General features: G+C 48.5%; 2 protein-coding genes across 2 annotated transcripts; both read right to left on the reverse strand.

Moving 5' to 3' along the window:
- Window positions 1–381: 381 nt before the first annotated feature.
- Window positions 382–8712, reverse strand: rps6ka4 (ribosomal protein S6 kinase, polypeptide 4). The gene is made up of 18 exons (XM_062485547.1): window positions 7564–8712; window positions 7339–7410; window positions 7124–7191; window positions 6660–6810; window positions 6154–6269; window positions 5892–5999; window positions 5668–5748; window positions 5302–5405; window positions 4559–4709; window positions 4241–4402; window positions 3909–4034; window positions 3349–3482; window positions 2979–3072; window positions 2469–2639; window positions 2077–2268; window positions 1810–1969; window positions 1431–1594; window positions 382–1051 (listed from the first exon to the last, which is right to left on the reverse strand). Exons 1-18 carry the CDS (start codon window positions 7658–7660, stop codon window positions 842–844), a joined length of 2361 nt encoding a protein of 786 aa, XP_062341531.1. The 5' UTR covers window positions 7661–8712; the 3' UTR covers window positions 382–841.
- Window positions 8713–9801: 1089 nt separating this feature from the next.
- On the reverse strand, window positions 9802–14771 carry rom1a (retinal outer segment membrane protein 1a). The gene is made up of 5 exons (XM_062486118.1): window positions 14106–14771; window positions 13022–13120; window positions 12198–12529; window positions 11627–11873; window positions 9802–10911 (listed from the first exon to the last, which is right to left on the reverse strand). The coding sequence occupies exons 1-5, from the start codon at window positions 14253–14255 to the stop codon at window positions 10696–10698; spliced, it is 1044 nt and encodes a 347-aa protein (XP_062342102.1). The 5' UTR covers window positions 14256–14771; the 3' UTR covers window positions 9802–10695.
- Between the last annotated feature and the right edge of the window lie 1284 nt (window positions 14772–16055).

Raw genomic sequence — 16055 nt, forward strand, 5'->3', positions numbered from 1 at the left:
ACTGACGAGTAGAGCTTTCCTCACTCTCCATCTCCTCTCCATCCCCCTCTCCTGTGCCCTGTATCTCCATCTCCTCTCCATCCCCCTCTCCTGTGCCCAGTATCTCCTCTCCTCTCCCCAGCATCAGTGTAGCTAAGCCAGGGTGTGTCTCCAGCCCCAGCCTGCTTCCTGGAGAGTACGCCTCCACCACCAGGGCTCCACACACCTCCAGAGCCTTCGCAGGGTATGGCTTGTTCTCACACATGGCTTGTAACTTCCCTTTCTGCCTTAATGTTGTGAACTTGATTCTATGCTAACCCCCTTGACCCCCCCAACCACCAGCCCCCAGCCCCCCACCCAGCCCCCCACCCAGCCCCCCACCCAGCCCCCCACCACCAGCCCCCCACCCACACCCGCCATTCTGAGACCAAACAAGCAGTCAGGATCTCACTCCTACTGCATCGGTCTGGTAAAGTGATTACACCATATGTACAGTACTATGTGGACTCCCATAACATTGATCCATATCCTCTACGAACACTCTGCTCTGAAATTCAGGTTCGTTAAATGACAAGATGCTTCTGCCTCCAAGTGCAAAAGCACAGCAGATGGTAAATACAAACAAGCTGCGTTAAGGTGAAAACACTAATAGCATTGTTTTTTATAACAGCGCTGTAAACCCATCAATGCCCTTAAAGGTCTCACTTAAATAGACGACTCTAAATTTGTTCTTTCGGAAGTTCCCGTCATTTTGAGACTGCTTCACTTTGGACACTAGAAAACTCTTGGCGGACTGAATAAGCTTGTATCTCTCCTCCCACTATCTCCCCCCTTCCTCCTCCTCTTCCTCCTCCTCCCAAGGCTAGCTCTGTTTCGGGGTAACAGTTTGGTGCGGCGGTGCTTTGAGGCTGGTTGCCGAGGCGGACGAGGAGGAGGAAGAGGAGGAGGATGAAGAGGAGCTCCGTCTGGTCTCCACACCTGTGCTCGTCATTTTGAGCTTGCGTCGTTTGGCGAGCGGGGCGTTGTCGACGCTCTTCAGAAAGAAGCCCTCCCTCTTCCCCCGGTTGAAAGCCTGGCACGGGAGCACAACAGCAGGTTGGACGCACTGTAGTTGTTATAGTTGTACTGTGCCTGGCAGCTGAGATGTGGTTATTGTTGCGCTGTGCCTAGTAGCTGAGATGTGCTCATTCTACACTGTGCCTGGTAGATCCAGACCCTTCCTTGACTGACCACCGAAACACTGTTAGAACCTGCGTTTTGTCTACATCCATCTGTATGTCGCTTTGGATAAAAGAGTCTGCTAAACTGTAAACCTGAAGTAATCAGGGACAATACAAGATGAACAGCTGACTCATCCACACACACAGACATACCCACACGAACAAACAGTTTTACACACACACACAAAACCTCCCCCTCCACACACACACACGTGCGTTTCAAGCGTGTACCTTGTAGGTGGCGTTGACGTAGGTGCGGACGGTGGGCCCGCTGGACTCCAGGACGTCAGGGGTGCACAGGGGAGTGGAGGATGTGATGACCTCCCCCTGCAGCCAGCTGTTCTCCCTCAGGTCAGACAGCTTGAGACGCCTCTCTGGGTCCACCGTCAGCAGGCCTGGAGGAGGAGGGGGAGAAGGAGGAGAGGGAGGAGGGATAGAGGAGGAGGCGGAGAGAGATGATGGAGGAGGGGGAGAAGGAGGAGGAGAGGAGGGATAGAGGAGGAGGCGGAGAGAGATGATGGAGGAGGAGGGAGAGGAGGAGATGTATCAGCCTGAAAGAACACCATAAACCATTTCATCTCCCTCTGGCTCTCTTGGCTGCTCTCCGTACCTTTCACCAGCTCCTTCGCCTCCTCCGACACCCCCTTCCAGGCCTCGCCGGCCAATGAGAAGTCCCCCTCCTTAATCTTATGCATGATGTCAGCAGCATACGATGATGTCACCCCCCTCTGCTCACTCTGGAAGGGCACCTGGCCTGACAGCATGGTGTACTGGAACACACACACACACACATTACCACACACACACACACACACCCACTGACACGTTAATGATTGTGACTGGAGGTAATGAGAGCTGGAGGAGGGGGGGGGTGTACCAGGATGACCCCCAGGCTCCAGAGGTCACACGCCTGGTCGTAGCCGGAGCTGTGGAACAGCTCGGGGGCTGCGTACTGCAGCGTGAAGCACGGGGTCTGCAGGGGGGCACTGCCCGCCGGGCACAGGCGGGCAAACCCAAAATCGATCACCTTCAGAACCGAGTCTTCGCCCTCGTCAGCAAACAGCACGTTCTGAGAGGACGGGCAGAGACAAGAGAGGAGAATGTGATGGGAGGTAAAGGGGAGAGAGAGGAGAGACAAAAGTTGAGAGAAACTCGTGATTGAGACCAAGGCCAGAGAGAGACGAGAGAGTGGACTGGTGAGAGTGGGTTGTAATGGGTGGGCTGTGAAGCGCGGGTAGATGACCCACGCGTGTGGAGGCCTGGGCCCACCTCTGGTTTGAGGTCCCTGTGGACCACCCCGGCCTCGTGCATGAAGCTGACCGCAGACACCAGGCTCTTCAGCAGCTGGCTGGCCTCAGCCTCCCCAAACAGCTTCTTCCTCTTGATCCTCTCCAGCAGCTCCCCCCCCCCCAGCAGCTCCATCACCAGGTAGGTGTGGTACTGGGGGAGGGGGGAGGCACAGGAAGAGAAAGGTGAGGGAAGGAAGAACAGAGGGCGAGGAAGTGAGCAAGAGGGGCAGAGGGAGCGGGAGGGGAAAGAGATGAGCGACGAGAGAGAGGGGCGGGGGGGAGAGAGCGGGGGGGGGGGAGAGAGCGGGGGGGGGGGGAATATAAAACAGTAATGAGAAAATTGTCAGTTGTTGCATGATTGCTTAAGTTCCCAACTGAATTCTCTGTACCAGATATTAAATCATTAAAAATGAAATCATCCAGTCTCCTAGTTAAGAGCTAACAGTGGAGCCTCTCTCTGAAGCATGTCCGGGTGTCTCTCTCTGTATACCTGGTCTGTGTAGACCTCATGCAGTTTGACGATGTTGGGGTGAGCCTCACACTGTCTCAGGGCTGCTATCTCCCTCTGAGTGTTCACCTCCATTCTGACACAGGCAGGGGAGACAGACAGACAGGAGAACCAGGAAAAGACAGACAGACAGGAGAACCAGGAAAAGACAGACAGACAGACAGACAGAGAGGCAGAGGAGAGACATGAACGGACAAGAAAGGTCAACACAGCACCCCAGTGCCCTCCTGCTTCCCAGAAGTCATAGCGACACATTAAAAGGCATTAGAACACGTTGGAGTGTGAAAGGTGTCATTAATCACGGCGGTGCGGCGCTGACGTGGCGTGCCGCCAGCCTCCCCCACCCGCTCACCTTCGACTGATGATCTTGACGGCGTATTCCTGGCCGCTCGGGCGGTGTCGACACTTCCTGCAGACGGAGAAGCTGCCCTCCCCCAGCGGCGCCCCCTGGAGGCAGAGCTCGTACTGCAGGAAGAACTGGGAGTCCTGGAGGACACGGCAACACCACGGCAACACCACGGCAACACCACGGCGAAACCACACATGCGTCAGGGACAGGAAACCGAATGTTTCAACGTCTGATGCAACAGGAAATGTCCACATCTATCTCTCTCTCTCTCTCTGGCTCCTCTGATTGCAGAGATTTCCAGAAGCAGCACAGAAACAGGTCAGAGCTAGATCTGGATTCAACCCACACTTCAACCCAATCCCAGGGTGATGTTTCGCATTAATAACCTAGACTGGGGCTGTGCTCAATAGTCTAATTTCTCCAACGATAGTTTCATAATAAACCCCAAACAATTTTACACCTCTCATAATAACATGAAAGATCTCTTGGTTTTGTAACACACAATCGTGTTTTGCGCCGTTGCCATGGATACGTAAGATGTGCAATCCGTGCTGCCCCCGTACCTCTAGCATGGCACTGCGGCGGACGTTGGCCGAGCCGGGGCGCTCAGCCCCCACCTGGGCCTCCATGAAGTCCCCCATCACCACGTTCTTGTTGAACAGGATGGAGGGAGCCACAAACGAGTAACCCTGGGAAACAAGAGGGCACAGTTGACCTCCGACCCTGAGCCCAGGAGCATTCCTAGGTCAGAGCTAGTATCATTTCTCAAGACATTTCTCGTGGACACCAACATGGGGCTAGGCTAACTGAATGCATTACTGTGGATGGTAAGATTAGCTAACTTTGGTCTGTATTGGTGCTGGGGCAGGTCAGGGGTGCTGGGTGTGTGGCAGACCTGGAAGAGGCGGTCGGTGCTGGGAGGGGTGCTGGCGGGGGAGTAGACAGGGTCCATGCCGGTGAACTCCTCAGCAAAGTTCCCAGTGTCCAGCTCGCTCCTCAGCTCAGGCTTGAAGGGGCTGGCCAGCTTCCTCTCCGCCAGGTCCGACCAGCTCAGACCCTGCAGACGCACCACAGCATGGTGAGGAGAGTGTGTGTGTGTGTGTGTGTGTGTGTGTGTGTGTGCGTGCGTGTGAAAGTGTTTACGACTGCAAATGTTTGAAACGAGTGTAAACAACAGAGAAGGCTGATAGGCGAGGAGATGCAGAGCGAGCACCTTGAAGAAGGGATGCCCCTTGATGTCCTCTGCCCCGCGGGGCCCAGAGCCCAGCCTCTTGTGGGGGTCCTTGACCAGCAGCTTCCTCAGCAGGTCCTGAGCCAGGGGCCCGATCATGGAGGGGAACGGAGGCTCGCAGCGCAGGATACGCCTGGGAGGAACACCGCAGGGGAGCAGGGACAGAGGGAGCTTAGCGGATAGAGCATCTGACTACAGATCATGGGGTTGCTGGTTCAAATCCACTTCCAACCCCCTTAAGTCCCATACCCCTCCCGATCAAGAGGTCCCAGGGTTCAAATCTACCCCCTATCCCTACCTCCATATCAAGAAAGAGGTCTAGGAGTTCAAATGAACACCCCCGAATCAAGAGTTCTCAGGTGCAAATCTCCCCCTTATACATTGTGTCTGCTAAATTAATACATGACCCTACAGCCAACAGCGACAGTCATAACCCAGGACTCATTAGATGGCTTTCATCACCCTCAGGAACAACATGACAGGAGAGCACCATCTGAATGTTTAATCAGGCTAACACAAAGGGATACAGCGCCACTAATTCAGCTGTTATTATACACATTTGTATAGTCTGGCAGTTCCATAAAAGAGAAGGGTGAAAGGCCCCATCAACCGCGCCACAATGGATGTCGTTGGTGCTCATAAAGGGCCCCAGATGATGACAGAGGGGGAGGACGGCAGTCAGACTGACAGAGGGACACGGACAGAGAGGGCGACACATTACTCACTTGGACACCTCGCTCTGGGAGTTCCTCTCTCCCTCCAGGGTGAACGGAGACGCACCCGTCAGGAGTTCAAACATCAGGATCCCCAGGCTCCACCAATCAACAGACTGACAGAGAGAGAGAGACAGGGAGAGAGAGAGACAGAGAGAGAGAGAGAGAGAGAGAGAGAGAGAGAGAGAGAGAGAGAGAGAGAGAGAGAGAGAGAGAGAGAGAGGGGGGGGGGGGGGGGGAAGGGGGGGGTCAGAAATAAAATATTAAAATTCCATTGGGGGCGATTTAAACAGAATATTATTAATTTAATCAACTTTTATGAGTGTAAAACACATACAGCAGCACATGACAGATGTCTGGGTGCCACGCCTGCCCTACCTTGCCATGTCCAGACTTGCCCCTGATGATCTCTGGAGCCATGTACTCTATGGTGCCACAGAAGGAGTACGTCCTCTCCTTCTGTTATGGAGGAGAGAAGAACTTTACTGGACATCCAGGATTTACATTTTGTTCGTCTTTCACCTTCCACTGCACTGAACACCCACCCCCCCCCACACACACACACACACACACACTCCTAATAACCATTCACAAAGACCCACCTCCTCTTCCAGAAACTCTTTGCTGAGTCCAAAATCAGTCAGCACCACATGTCCATCGCTGTCCAGAAGGATGTTCTCTAGTTTGATGTCCCGGTACACGATCCCCAGCTGCCCACAGGAAGCAGGAAGTCGTACAGAGCCCAACATTACATTCATTTAGCAGCAGACGCTTATAATGACATTGACCCTAATCAAAGTGGAGGCTCTGGGGATGAACCGGAAGTGAAGGTCATAGGTCACAGGCGAGAGGTGGGATGCCCACCTTGTGCAGATGCTCCAGGGCCAGGATGATCTCTCCGATGTAGATCCGGACCTCGCTCTCGGAGAAGTGATCCCGCTGGTACAGGTGTGTGAACATCTCCCCTCCACTCACGTAGTCTACACACACATTTACATTTAGTCATTTAGCAGACGCTCTTATCCACAGCGACTTACAGTAAGTACAGGGACATTCCCCAGAGGCAAGTAGGGTGAAGTGCCTTGCCCAAGGACACAGCGTCATTTTTGCACAGCTGGGAATTGAACCGGTAACCTTCTGATTACTAGCCCGAATCCCTAAATGCTCAGCCACCTGACACACACACCCACACATTTAAACACGCCCCCCACACACACCAACACACCAGCAAATGAACACACACGCAGAGTACTTAAATAGACGGAAACACCCAACACACAGGGGCAAAACAGAAACACCCAACATTCACAAACAAAACACACATTTCCTCAGGCTCCATGACTGGGGGGTCAGTCACACCCGGGACTCACCTAGGATAAGGTGGAGCTTGGTCTGGGTCTGGAAGGCGTAGTGCAGGGTGACCAGGAAGGGCGACTCGCGGATGTGCTCCAGCACTTGCCGCTCAGTGCGGGTGTGCTCGGCTGTCTTCGCCTTCTGCACGATGGCGGCTTTCTTCAGAACCTTGGAAATTACATTTCACATTTTATTCATTTAGCAGATGTTTTTATCCAAAGTGACATACTAATACTGCATATAAGTACTGCCGAAGATCAGACCTGAAGTACATAGTTGTAACTGTAATTCTGTGGTCAAGGAATGACCTTTATTTACTAGCCCCATCACAAAGTATCCACAGCTACCAGGCTTGATGAGCAAAAATGAATACTGCTGTGCTGCAATAACATCTCAACAGTTGGCTCAGACTAACTCATCACTTGACCAGATGAGGTCTGTCCTTTAGCCGTCACCAGAGACCCCTGGCAGGGCGACCCACCTTCATGGCGTACAGCTTCCCTTCGTCATGTCCGCTATTCTTCCTCACCAGAAACACCTTCCCATAGGCTGGACAGAGACAGAGAGAACACAGGTTACCACAGCAACAGTCTATTTGTCTGTTGCTGTTAGTAACTTGAAAACATCCACGTTTAAGGTCCACTTCCTGTTAATTTGGGTGTAGGCCTAACTCTAATTTGGTTAAAGAGATCTCACCTCCTGTGCCCAACACCTTGAGAAGCTCGAAGTTCTCCATTCCCACTCTCTCCGTGTGGCCAGTTAGGTTTGCTGGCATGAGAGGAGGACATCGCAGTATCAGTGCTCGACTCAACACGTATGGAAAAAATTATTGCTCTAGCAATAATACAAAATAACACGGGTTATCTGTTCATTAAACATGACAAAAAAACTGGCAGTATCTTACACACAGTAGTAACCTACCATTCGTAATTTCATGTTTGACAGTGCAGGCTTTCCTCCGCGTCCCCGTGTCGGAGTCCTCGCTGCTACTACTACTGTCCGAGCAGTCTCCAGACATTATGTCCAAATCGTTGTTTACACTCAAATAAACAACTAGTGGATGCTAAATTAACCGATGTGTGGACAGCTCTCAAGTAAGACAAAAAAGTATCGGTTGATCTGTATTAGTTTGACGGAAAGCGGTATTGAGTTATAACAATGATTGTAAACATTGTTTTGCTGTATTGTTTCTTAATGTAATCCCTTTGACATCCTGTTGATGTTAATCTTTTGCTTTTCACTCCGGTGTCCGGGGGCTGGCGACCAATAAAAATCCACCAAAATCATAAATCGAAAGACTGGAGTCAGCGAGTTAATGGTCTGCAAGACTATGACAGTGTCTAGCTATCCTTTAGCGTTAGTAGTTCTGCTAATAAAACAATGTATGTAGCAATCGGTGGATTTTACGTCCTATTATTACAACAATCTGCTGATGCTAACGCGTTACCTGTCAAACGAGCTGTAACGTTAAAGTTAGCTAGTCTACCGACTTTAGAATGCATTGTAGCTGTTAGCTATACCATCTAACATCGTTGGATAGCAAACTAATAACATCAATCTGTGCTATCCGACAATACTGCGTTTTGGCCTGAATTGATATATCTAAATCCGTAACGTTAGTTAGGCCAGGGAACGCGGTAAATGAGCTACTCTAGCTAGTAGTATTACGCCTTGCTATTTACTCAGAAACTGAGTCTACCGCCTTAGCTGTTTGTCCAATAATATACAGGCAACAAGCTTTGTGCCACACTAAACTACAGTAACTTTGTTGCTAGCGGTGACACTAGACTAGCTAGTACTTGGTACGAATTGCAATTTAGCTAGCTCTCTAACCAGCAGTTGTCTGTTTATCAATTTACAGTGCTGTTGTCCTTTCCCAGTGGCATGTCGAGATTCACTTTATTTTCTTATTTCGTCCGGATAAGAGGATGTATACCTAAATGTAGAAAAAATACACTCCATATTTTAGGTGCATTTTCATTTAGCGCTATAATTGCGGACTGAAAAGTAGCAGTGGGCTAGTTGGCAGATGTGTATCGTAGCTAGCTAGTGAGCTAGACAGGTTTGAGTTTGAGGACTATGTTGTACGGATGCCTCATTGGCACAGTTTTCCAAGGACTTTCTAATCTAGAGAAGTGTAGGACAGCACCCTGTTGTAGAAGTAGCTAATCATATAGCATTTACTGTCAATTGGTACAGTCGACGACGACGTCGTCGGGTCGTGATATGTAGGCTGAATTATTGGTAGCCTATTTGCGATTCTGTTATCACCAACAGCAAAAGTGCGAATAATTTATTCAATAAGTCCGGTTTTTGAAATCACCTGTCTTTACCGAACTGTTTCCCATAACTTAGACTCATCTGAACTCTATTTATTATTAAAAGTATTAAACATATGTTTCAAACTTGGAACACAAATTTCAAACATTCTTCCTCCTCACTTGCTGTAGGCTATTTGTTTAAGGCCCAGACCTAACGAGATTACAATTGTCCTACAACACCAAAGCTTCAAATCCTGACCTGCTAACTTTATTCCATCGTCTCACATACACTGCATTCCTCTCAACAACTTCCCCTCCCTCCCATACCTCATTTATTAATAAAAAAACATTTAGATAAATTTAAATGTGGTCCTTTCCTCAATATCTGAAATCCTTAACTCAATGCTTCACAGCTGGGATACGTCACAGTGTGTCACCGTAAATAAACTGTAACCACAGCTGAAGATGATTGACAGTGAGTAGCACAGCAGCCAGTGAGTGTCCATGTCACCCCGTTTCCGACTTTACCGTGTAAGCAGCGCCACGACTGCTGGGTCAGCAGTTCGCCGCATTAATGTCTGGGATAAGCAGCACTTTGAAAGGTGTCAGGACAGAGGACAATCCTCACAGACCTGCTCACAGCTTCCACTGCATTACACACATCAGTCACCAGCCTCCGTAATCCCAGTCCCCCCACGCACACTCCTGCAGCTATAGCCCAGAGAAACGATGGGAGGAGAGCGTGTTATGAGCAGAATGAGGAATGGGAGAAAGAGATACAGCTTGTTAGTAGAGGATGTGTGTGTAGGGGTGCTGAGAGGAGAGGAACGGTGTAGGGAAAGTGGGTGTATGAAAGGACTCGGGAGTCAAAGACAACAAAGTGACAAAATCCCACGAAGCAATTAAAAACTTTCAACTTTAATATGTTTTCTGTCGTAGTAGTTATGTAGTGCAGTTTAGTATGTCCTTTACTTGGTTACGTAGCAGAGCATTCAGCATTGTCTTTCTATAGTCAGCGTTACACTGCTGTTTGCATTTTATGAAAAAAGAAGAAAAAAAACATCGTAATACTTGTTTTTGAACTGTTCACATTTTCCATTTGAGTAATTAAGGGTAACACACTATACGTGTTTAATTGTCTGTTTTGGAGCTTCAGTCATGATACTGTGCTGTATTCTTCTGAGCAATACACTGGTGAACTCGTTGCATAATCCGTTTATGTGATCAACATTGTATCCGTCTTAATTTAATCATTGAGCTGGTAAAACAAAGTAACAATTTGGTCAATGAACATTGTATCTCATTGTACCTTAAAAGGAAACATGTATTAATCAGAATTGTTTTGACTCTTAAACTTAAACAAGTCAAACAAGTCTATCAGTCAAAGAGGAAATTATTTGGGTTTGGAGTAAGATTACTGTTTATTATGTAAGCCTGTGTGTCATGTGTGTCTTATCTACTTAAATGTGAATATAATCGACCTCGTGGTATGAATCCTTGTCCAAGTGTTTTTGGTAATACTTTGTGCCTTACTCTGATAACTGATAGTGATACTGTTGACTGATACAAAAATATATATGCTCTCAAGTGCAACTGAAACAGATTACAGGATTCAGCTCCTTCATTTCAGAGCGACACAAGTCATATACGTACACTTACGAGTATCTTAAAGGAATGGGATGTCATAGAAATACATGATTCATTTGATTTTCTGTGTTGCCAAATGCAAACTGTCAACTGTGCCATCTGTGTCCCCTTGACAACCTGTTGGAACCCTCTAGACATTTCCTCTTTAACTGCTACTCCCAGCCTCAGCCCCGCCCGCCCCTGCTTCGCTGGACACCTGGTTGAGCATGAGGAGGGTCAGCACGGGGTTCATGTACTCCATGAAGGTCTCCTTCAGCCCTTTCTCCAGCAGGTAGCCCTCGGTCTCAATCTCTGTGTTCTCCTGCCCAGCCACGGCCTCCATGGCAGTCTGCAGGTACCGCAGGCTCACGATCACAGAGGCCTGGAGAGGAGGTGGAGGAAGAAGAGGAGGTGGAGGAGGAGGGGAGGGAGGAAGAGGAAGGAGGAGGGGAGAGAGAGGAAGGAGGGGAGGGAGGGAGGGAGGAAGGAAGAGGAAGGAGGAGGAGGAGGGGAGGGAGGAAGAGGAAGGAGGAGGAGGAGGGGAGGGTTGGGAGGAAGAAGAAGGAGGAGCATGGGAGGGAGGAAGAGGAAGGAGGAGCAGGAGGGGAGGGAAGAAGAGGAAGGAGGAGGGGAGGGAGGAAGAGGAAGGAGGAGGAGGGGAGGGGAGGGAGGAAGAGGAAGGAGGAGGAGGGGAGGGGAGGGAGGAAGAGGAAGGAGGAGGGGAGGGAGGAAGAGGAAGGAGGAGGAGGGGAGGGGAGGGAGGAAGAGGAAGAGGAGAAGGTGGAATAGAATAATGATCAAGAGAAGGAGAAGGAGGGGGAGGAGGAGGGGAAATAAATGGAAATGTAGAAGAGGTGGAGGTAGAAGAGGAGATGGGGTGAGAGGAGGAAGACATTGAGGAGGAGAAAGGGAGAATGAAGAGGTTGAACACATGTAGGACGTATACCTCAAAATCTAACCTCACACAACCTTACCTTGAAATCGCCACCACTCAAACACCAGCCAATCCAGATGTCCCGCTTAAACATCCCTTAAACCTCACAGTACCACACAAGACCTCATCGACTTTCACACCCTGTCTAACGGCCGCACAGTACCTGAATCAGGAAGACAGACAGCACCACAGCCCCGATGGTGTTCATCAGGCCCATGTAGTAGTTGACCAGGGCCTCCCTGCAGCCTCGGATGTAGAGGTTGAGCTCCTCGGTCTGGTGTTCGTAGTTGTAGTGGGCTGAGTTGTTGGTGAGTCGGTACTGGATGCAGGGCCGGGGGGAGCTGGGGTTGCAGCAGCTGAACGGGACCCCGTCCACAAGGTAGCGTCCATCCACATTGCTCTTGATGCGGCTGGAGAGGAAGACAGAAAGAGGAGAAAGGAGATGGAGAGGAAGACAGAAAGAGGAGGAAGGAGATGGAGAGGAAGACAGAAAGAGGAGGAAGGAGATGGAGAGGAAGACAGAAAGAGGAGGAAGGATATGGAGGGGAAGACAGAAAGAGGAGGAAGGAGATAGAGAAGAAAGAAAGAGGAGGAAGGAGATGGAGAGGAAGAGAAGGGGAAAAGGAGAAGGGGAGGAAAAGAAGGAGAGGAGAGTTCATTACTTCACTCCACCCCAGCCCTCCTTCCTCTCCCCCCCGCTGCCTCCCCACCCTCCTCCTTCATGCTTCACTCACTCCTTCACTTCCTTGGAGCTGAAGTCCAGGTACCGGTTGCTAATCCACTGGACCTCGAACCAGTCCCTGTAGTCATTGTTCCCACAGCAACGGAACTCCATCTGCAGCCGGTCGATGGTCTGCTTCTGGAAGCATCTTCCGGGGGTGTCGGTGTCCTTGTAGAAGCGGATGCCGTTCTTCAGGCCTATCTTCAGGGAGGATTCCAGGTTGCCCTTCATGGCGTAGCTCATGATCACTGCCATTAACATGAGGAAGCTGAAGAAGAGAGACACGCCAAAGAACGGCTGCAGGAAGTTCTTCCAGCGCGGGAAGCGACCGGCGTCCAGGGCATCCTGTCGGGGTTGAATGATGTTCAAGACTTACTTGGATGCAGTAGTAAGATCATTCCACCACCACCACTTAACTGTACTTAACTTAATTTAAGATTCGTATATGTTTAGTGTTTGCACCTCCTTGCCACAGTAAATTCCGTGTTTGTATAACATACATGGCGAATAAACCGAATTCTGATTCTGATTCTGATTCAGAACTTTATCAAGCATGGAGAGAAGGCTCAATGGTGTGATGTCACTTCTCTGCCAAATATCAGTGTTACATGACGTACTTGAACAAAGAAAATACATGAAATAATATGAATTTTGGTTAAGAAATGGATTAACTCCCAAATGATTTCAAGTCTAGTTAGTCTCCATAAAAACAACATTCCTTTACTGTCAGAGGTCTGCATCCATCTCAAGCCCTAAACCTGAACAAATCAGATGAGGCCTGTATCTTCACCTTCACGTGACTTGGAGTTCAGGTCAAGGTCAAAGATTTCCCCTCACCTGACAGATGCGGCCAGCAAAGTAGTTGATGCCCAGAGACGCCAGGCCCACGATCATGAGGGTGTTGGGCACGGCGTGGATCTCAGTGTTATCCATCACCTGTAGACAGACGCTATGCATTGGTTATGCGGCAAAACTGCACAGCGATGTTCCCTCATCTCATTATTTGATTCAGTATCCCAGAATATGCTCGCAAAATACCCCCTTTGAGCAAAACGTGTCACATTATCAATGCAATAATCTCGGTGTGTCATTTATTTTTCATATTTCTTTGTCAGGACTGTAATAGACGAGGAAGTGAAATCGAAAAGCTCAGTGGAATTGTACTGGTAACGATTAGACATTATGAATTCCAGAGAAGGGATCAGATGAACCATGAGTCACATCCGACAGCTCGGGCTGTCTACCCTCTCTAAAGACCACACAGTTTCAACAATTCATCATCTTGATCCAGGCACAGTGTTTCTGTTTATGTCACAAGTGTACAGGTCGATGGGGAGTACAAGTTATTCTTGTACTCATGGCTGCCTAGAAGTCCAGTGCACCATTGGTTGGATTAGCCGCTAGTCATCTGATCATTTCATTTAGGTCAGTTCATTTCAAGGATTGTTCCTAATCCCTATTATCACTCTGTGCATCATATTCTCACTGGCACAAGGAGATTGGTTGTCTCCCTTTCATATCTATTCAGAATAAACACTGTGCTTTGTGAAACTTATTTCCCAATGCGCTTCATAGTCTGAAGAGAAACAAAACAAACAACAAAAGTGCCTTTAAAACCTCATAAAATATTGCAGAGGACTTTCAGACAATTCCAGTACTGAGATTCAGAACTCAAATAGAAGATGAGATTCTGAATATCTGATGTACTTGAGGTACAGTACCACATGGGAGCACTCCTAAAACACAGACTAGACCCCTGAAGTATTTTCAAGTCTAGAAGTTTGTGTGTGAGTCGGTGTTTGAGTTTGTACTAAGTGTGTACAGGTGTGAGTCTGTAAATGTTTAATGGCATGTGGCCGTACATATCTGAGTGAGTCTGTAAATGTGTGAGTGCGTGTGTGTGCGAGAGTGTGCAGGGTACCTCCGCCCTCCTGCGTAGTTCTGTTTTAAGGAAGCATCCCAGTGTGAAGGTTAAGGCTCCGGCCAGGGTGGCGAACCAGGACAGCAGCCACAGCCCCTGGGCCAGCTTCACCCTCTTCTCAAAGGGAAATGCCATCTTCATCAGCACCATGTTGGCGTTGGGGTCCTCGGGGGTGTCCGAGGGTCGGGGGGGAAACTGAGAAGGTCTGAGGGGATGTACGAGACTGCGGAGGCTGGATTGAGGAGGATTTCTTGGAGAGGGAAGACAGAAGTAGGGTCAGGAAACAAAAAAAACGTTTGGAAGCGTAAACGTACAGGAAGCAGAAGAGGTTGAAGAATTTTAGTTCTTCAAAGAGAAGGGTCTGTTTTTTTCCAGTGAGAAAAAAAGAAGTGGCATCCAAAAGCGACGACGATTAAGGATGAAATAATGTAGTGGAAGCAGTAGAATTCAGAACAGAGTCGCCTGTTGAGTATCCCAAACTGTATTTCCTAGTTTTCTCGAGGTGGTGGTGTCAAAGTTCATCCGATTGATCCCCCTAAAAAGTGTTCAGAAGAAGTCCAGAAGTCCACCCCCCTCAGTCCTCTGTCCTCTGTCTTTGCACCTGTGTGCCCATGCTTGGGTGAGACACACTGGATTTGGCCAACTCTGGACGTGTGCTGGGTCTTACTGGTAATCCTCACCTATCCTATTAAAGTGACCTTCCCAATGGGAATCTGGGCCATTGTTTGCTCAGCAAAGCCTGCTACCCTCACACTCCAGGTGTGAGACCTGGATGAGCTCTGACACATCAAATTGAACCTGACAGGTAGACGGACATGTCACATGACACACAGGTACTGTTATGTTTGTAAAACTGTATGTAGAGATGCTTTCAGATGTGTTTCACATATCAAGATCATCCTCAACCAGTGTACTCGGTTTGAGATGAACAACTTCGATGACAGGAGAATTCCAATTGAAAGGCTTAATGACGGAATCAATTTCCCTGAATGGTGACTATGGGAGATAATGACATGCAGGACTGGACCGAACATCTCCTGATTTTAATACTCTGTTCCAAACCATTTCCCATAGCTCCTCTTCAGTTTAATGAAGCCGTGCAGGAGAAAGAGAGGGAAGTAAAGAGGGAAAGTGTGGATAATCTCCTCCAAAGCTCCTGGAAGAGGCTCAGCGGGGTGAGTTTAAGCCTCCAACGTGGATAACTATCCATGGCCTCCAGCTTTCTGTCTAGTCCTTGGCTGGTTCTGCCTGGTCTCTAAACCCTCTACTGCTACCCTGGTTCACTGTTTTCCTGTATCTGCTTCTTCATATTGCTGTACTGTGTAATCTTTCCCTTTAGTGAATGCATTATACAGCAATGCATCCCCAAGACCATCCCCAAGTGTAAATGTTCATTGTGCAGGGTACTACAACACTGTACCTTGAAGCAGACTGCCCTCTGCTGGTCGACAACAAAACCTCACCAACCTCATCGCAACTGAGTAGAGAAAGTTCAGACAATCTCAAAGACAACAGGGCTGATTTAGTTTTTTTGTTTTATTGATGGTTTTAAAAGATGCATACATTGCAAGTACATACGGAATCGTTAAGAATAATTTTACAGTTTAACAGTTTTAATATAAGTTTTGTGTGTCCAGAAATAAATACATAAATAATGACAATGTTAAGCCTTAATGACAAACACCAAACAGGAATAAATATTCAACTTTATTCAGATCTCACCATACAGGTAAAGCTTGAGGGTCGGTAGGCACTATGCACTTATATTACACATTGCTATACATTTGACAAATATTTAAATCAATTTCTCAATGCCCTTGTTTATATCAAACAGTAGGTGGTTAATGTGGGATCACAAGGGGTAAATACAGTTACATAAGTAGTTAAAACCAAATTACAATTTGCATGCATTGAAATAATAGGTGGAATAAGAATAAAGGTTTCAGTTTT

Source organism: Osmerus eperlanus, chromosome 19 (assembly GCF_963692335.1).
Source record: "Osmerus eperlanus chromosome 19, fOsmEpe2.1, whole genome shotgun sequence".
NCBI classification, from domain to species: Eukaryota; Metazoa; Chordata; class Actinopteri; order Osmeriformes; family Osmeridae; genus Osmerus; species Osmerus eperlanus.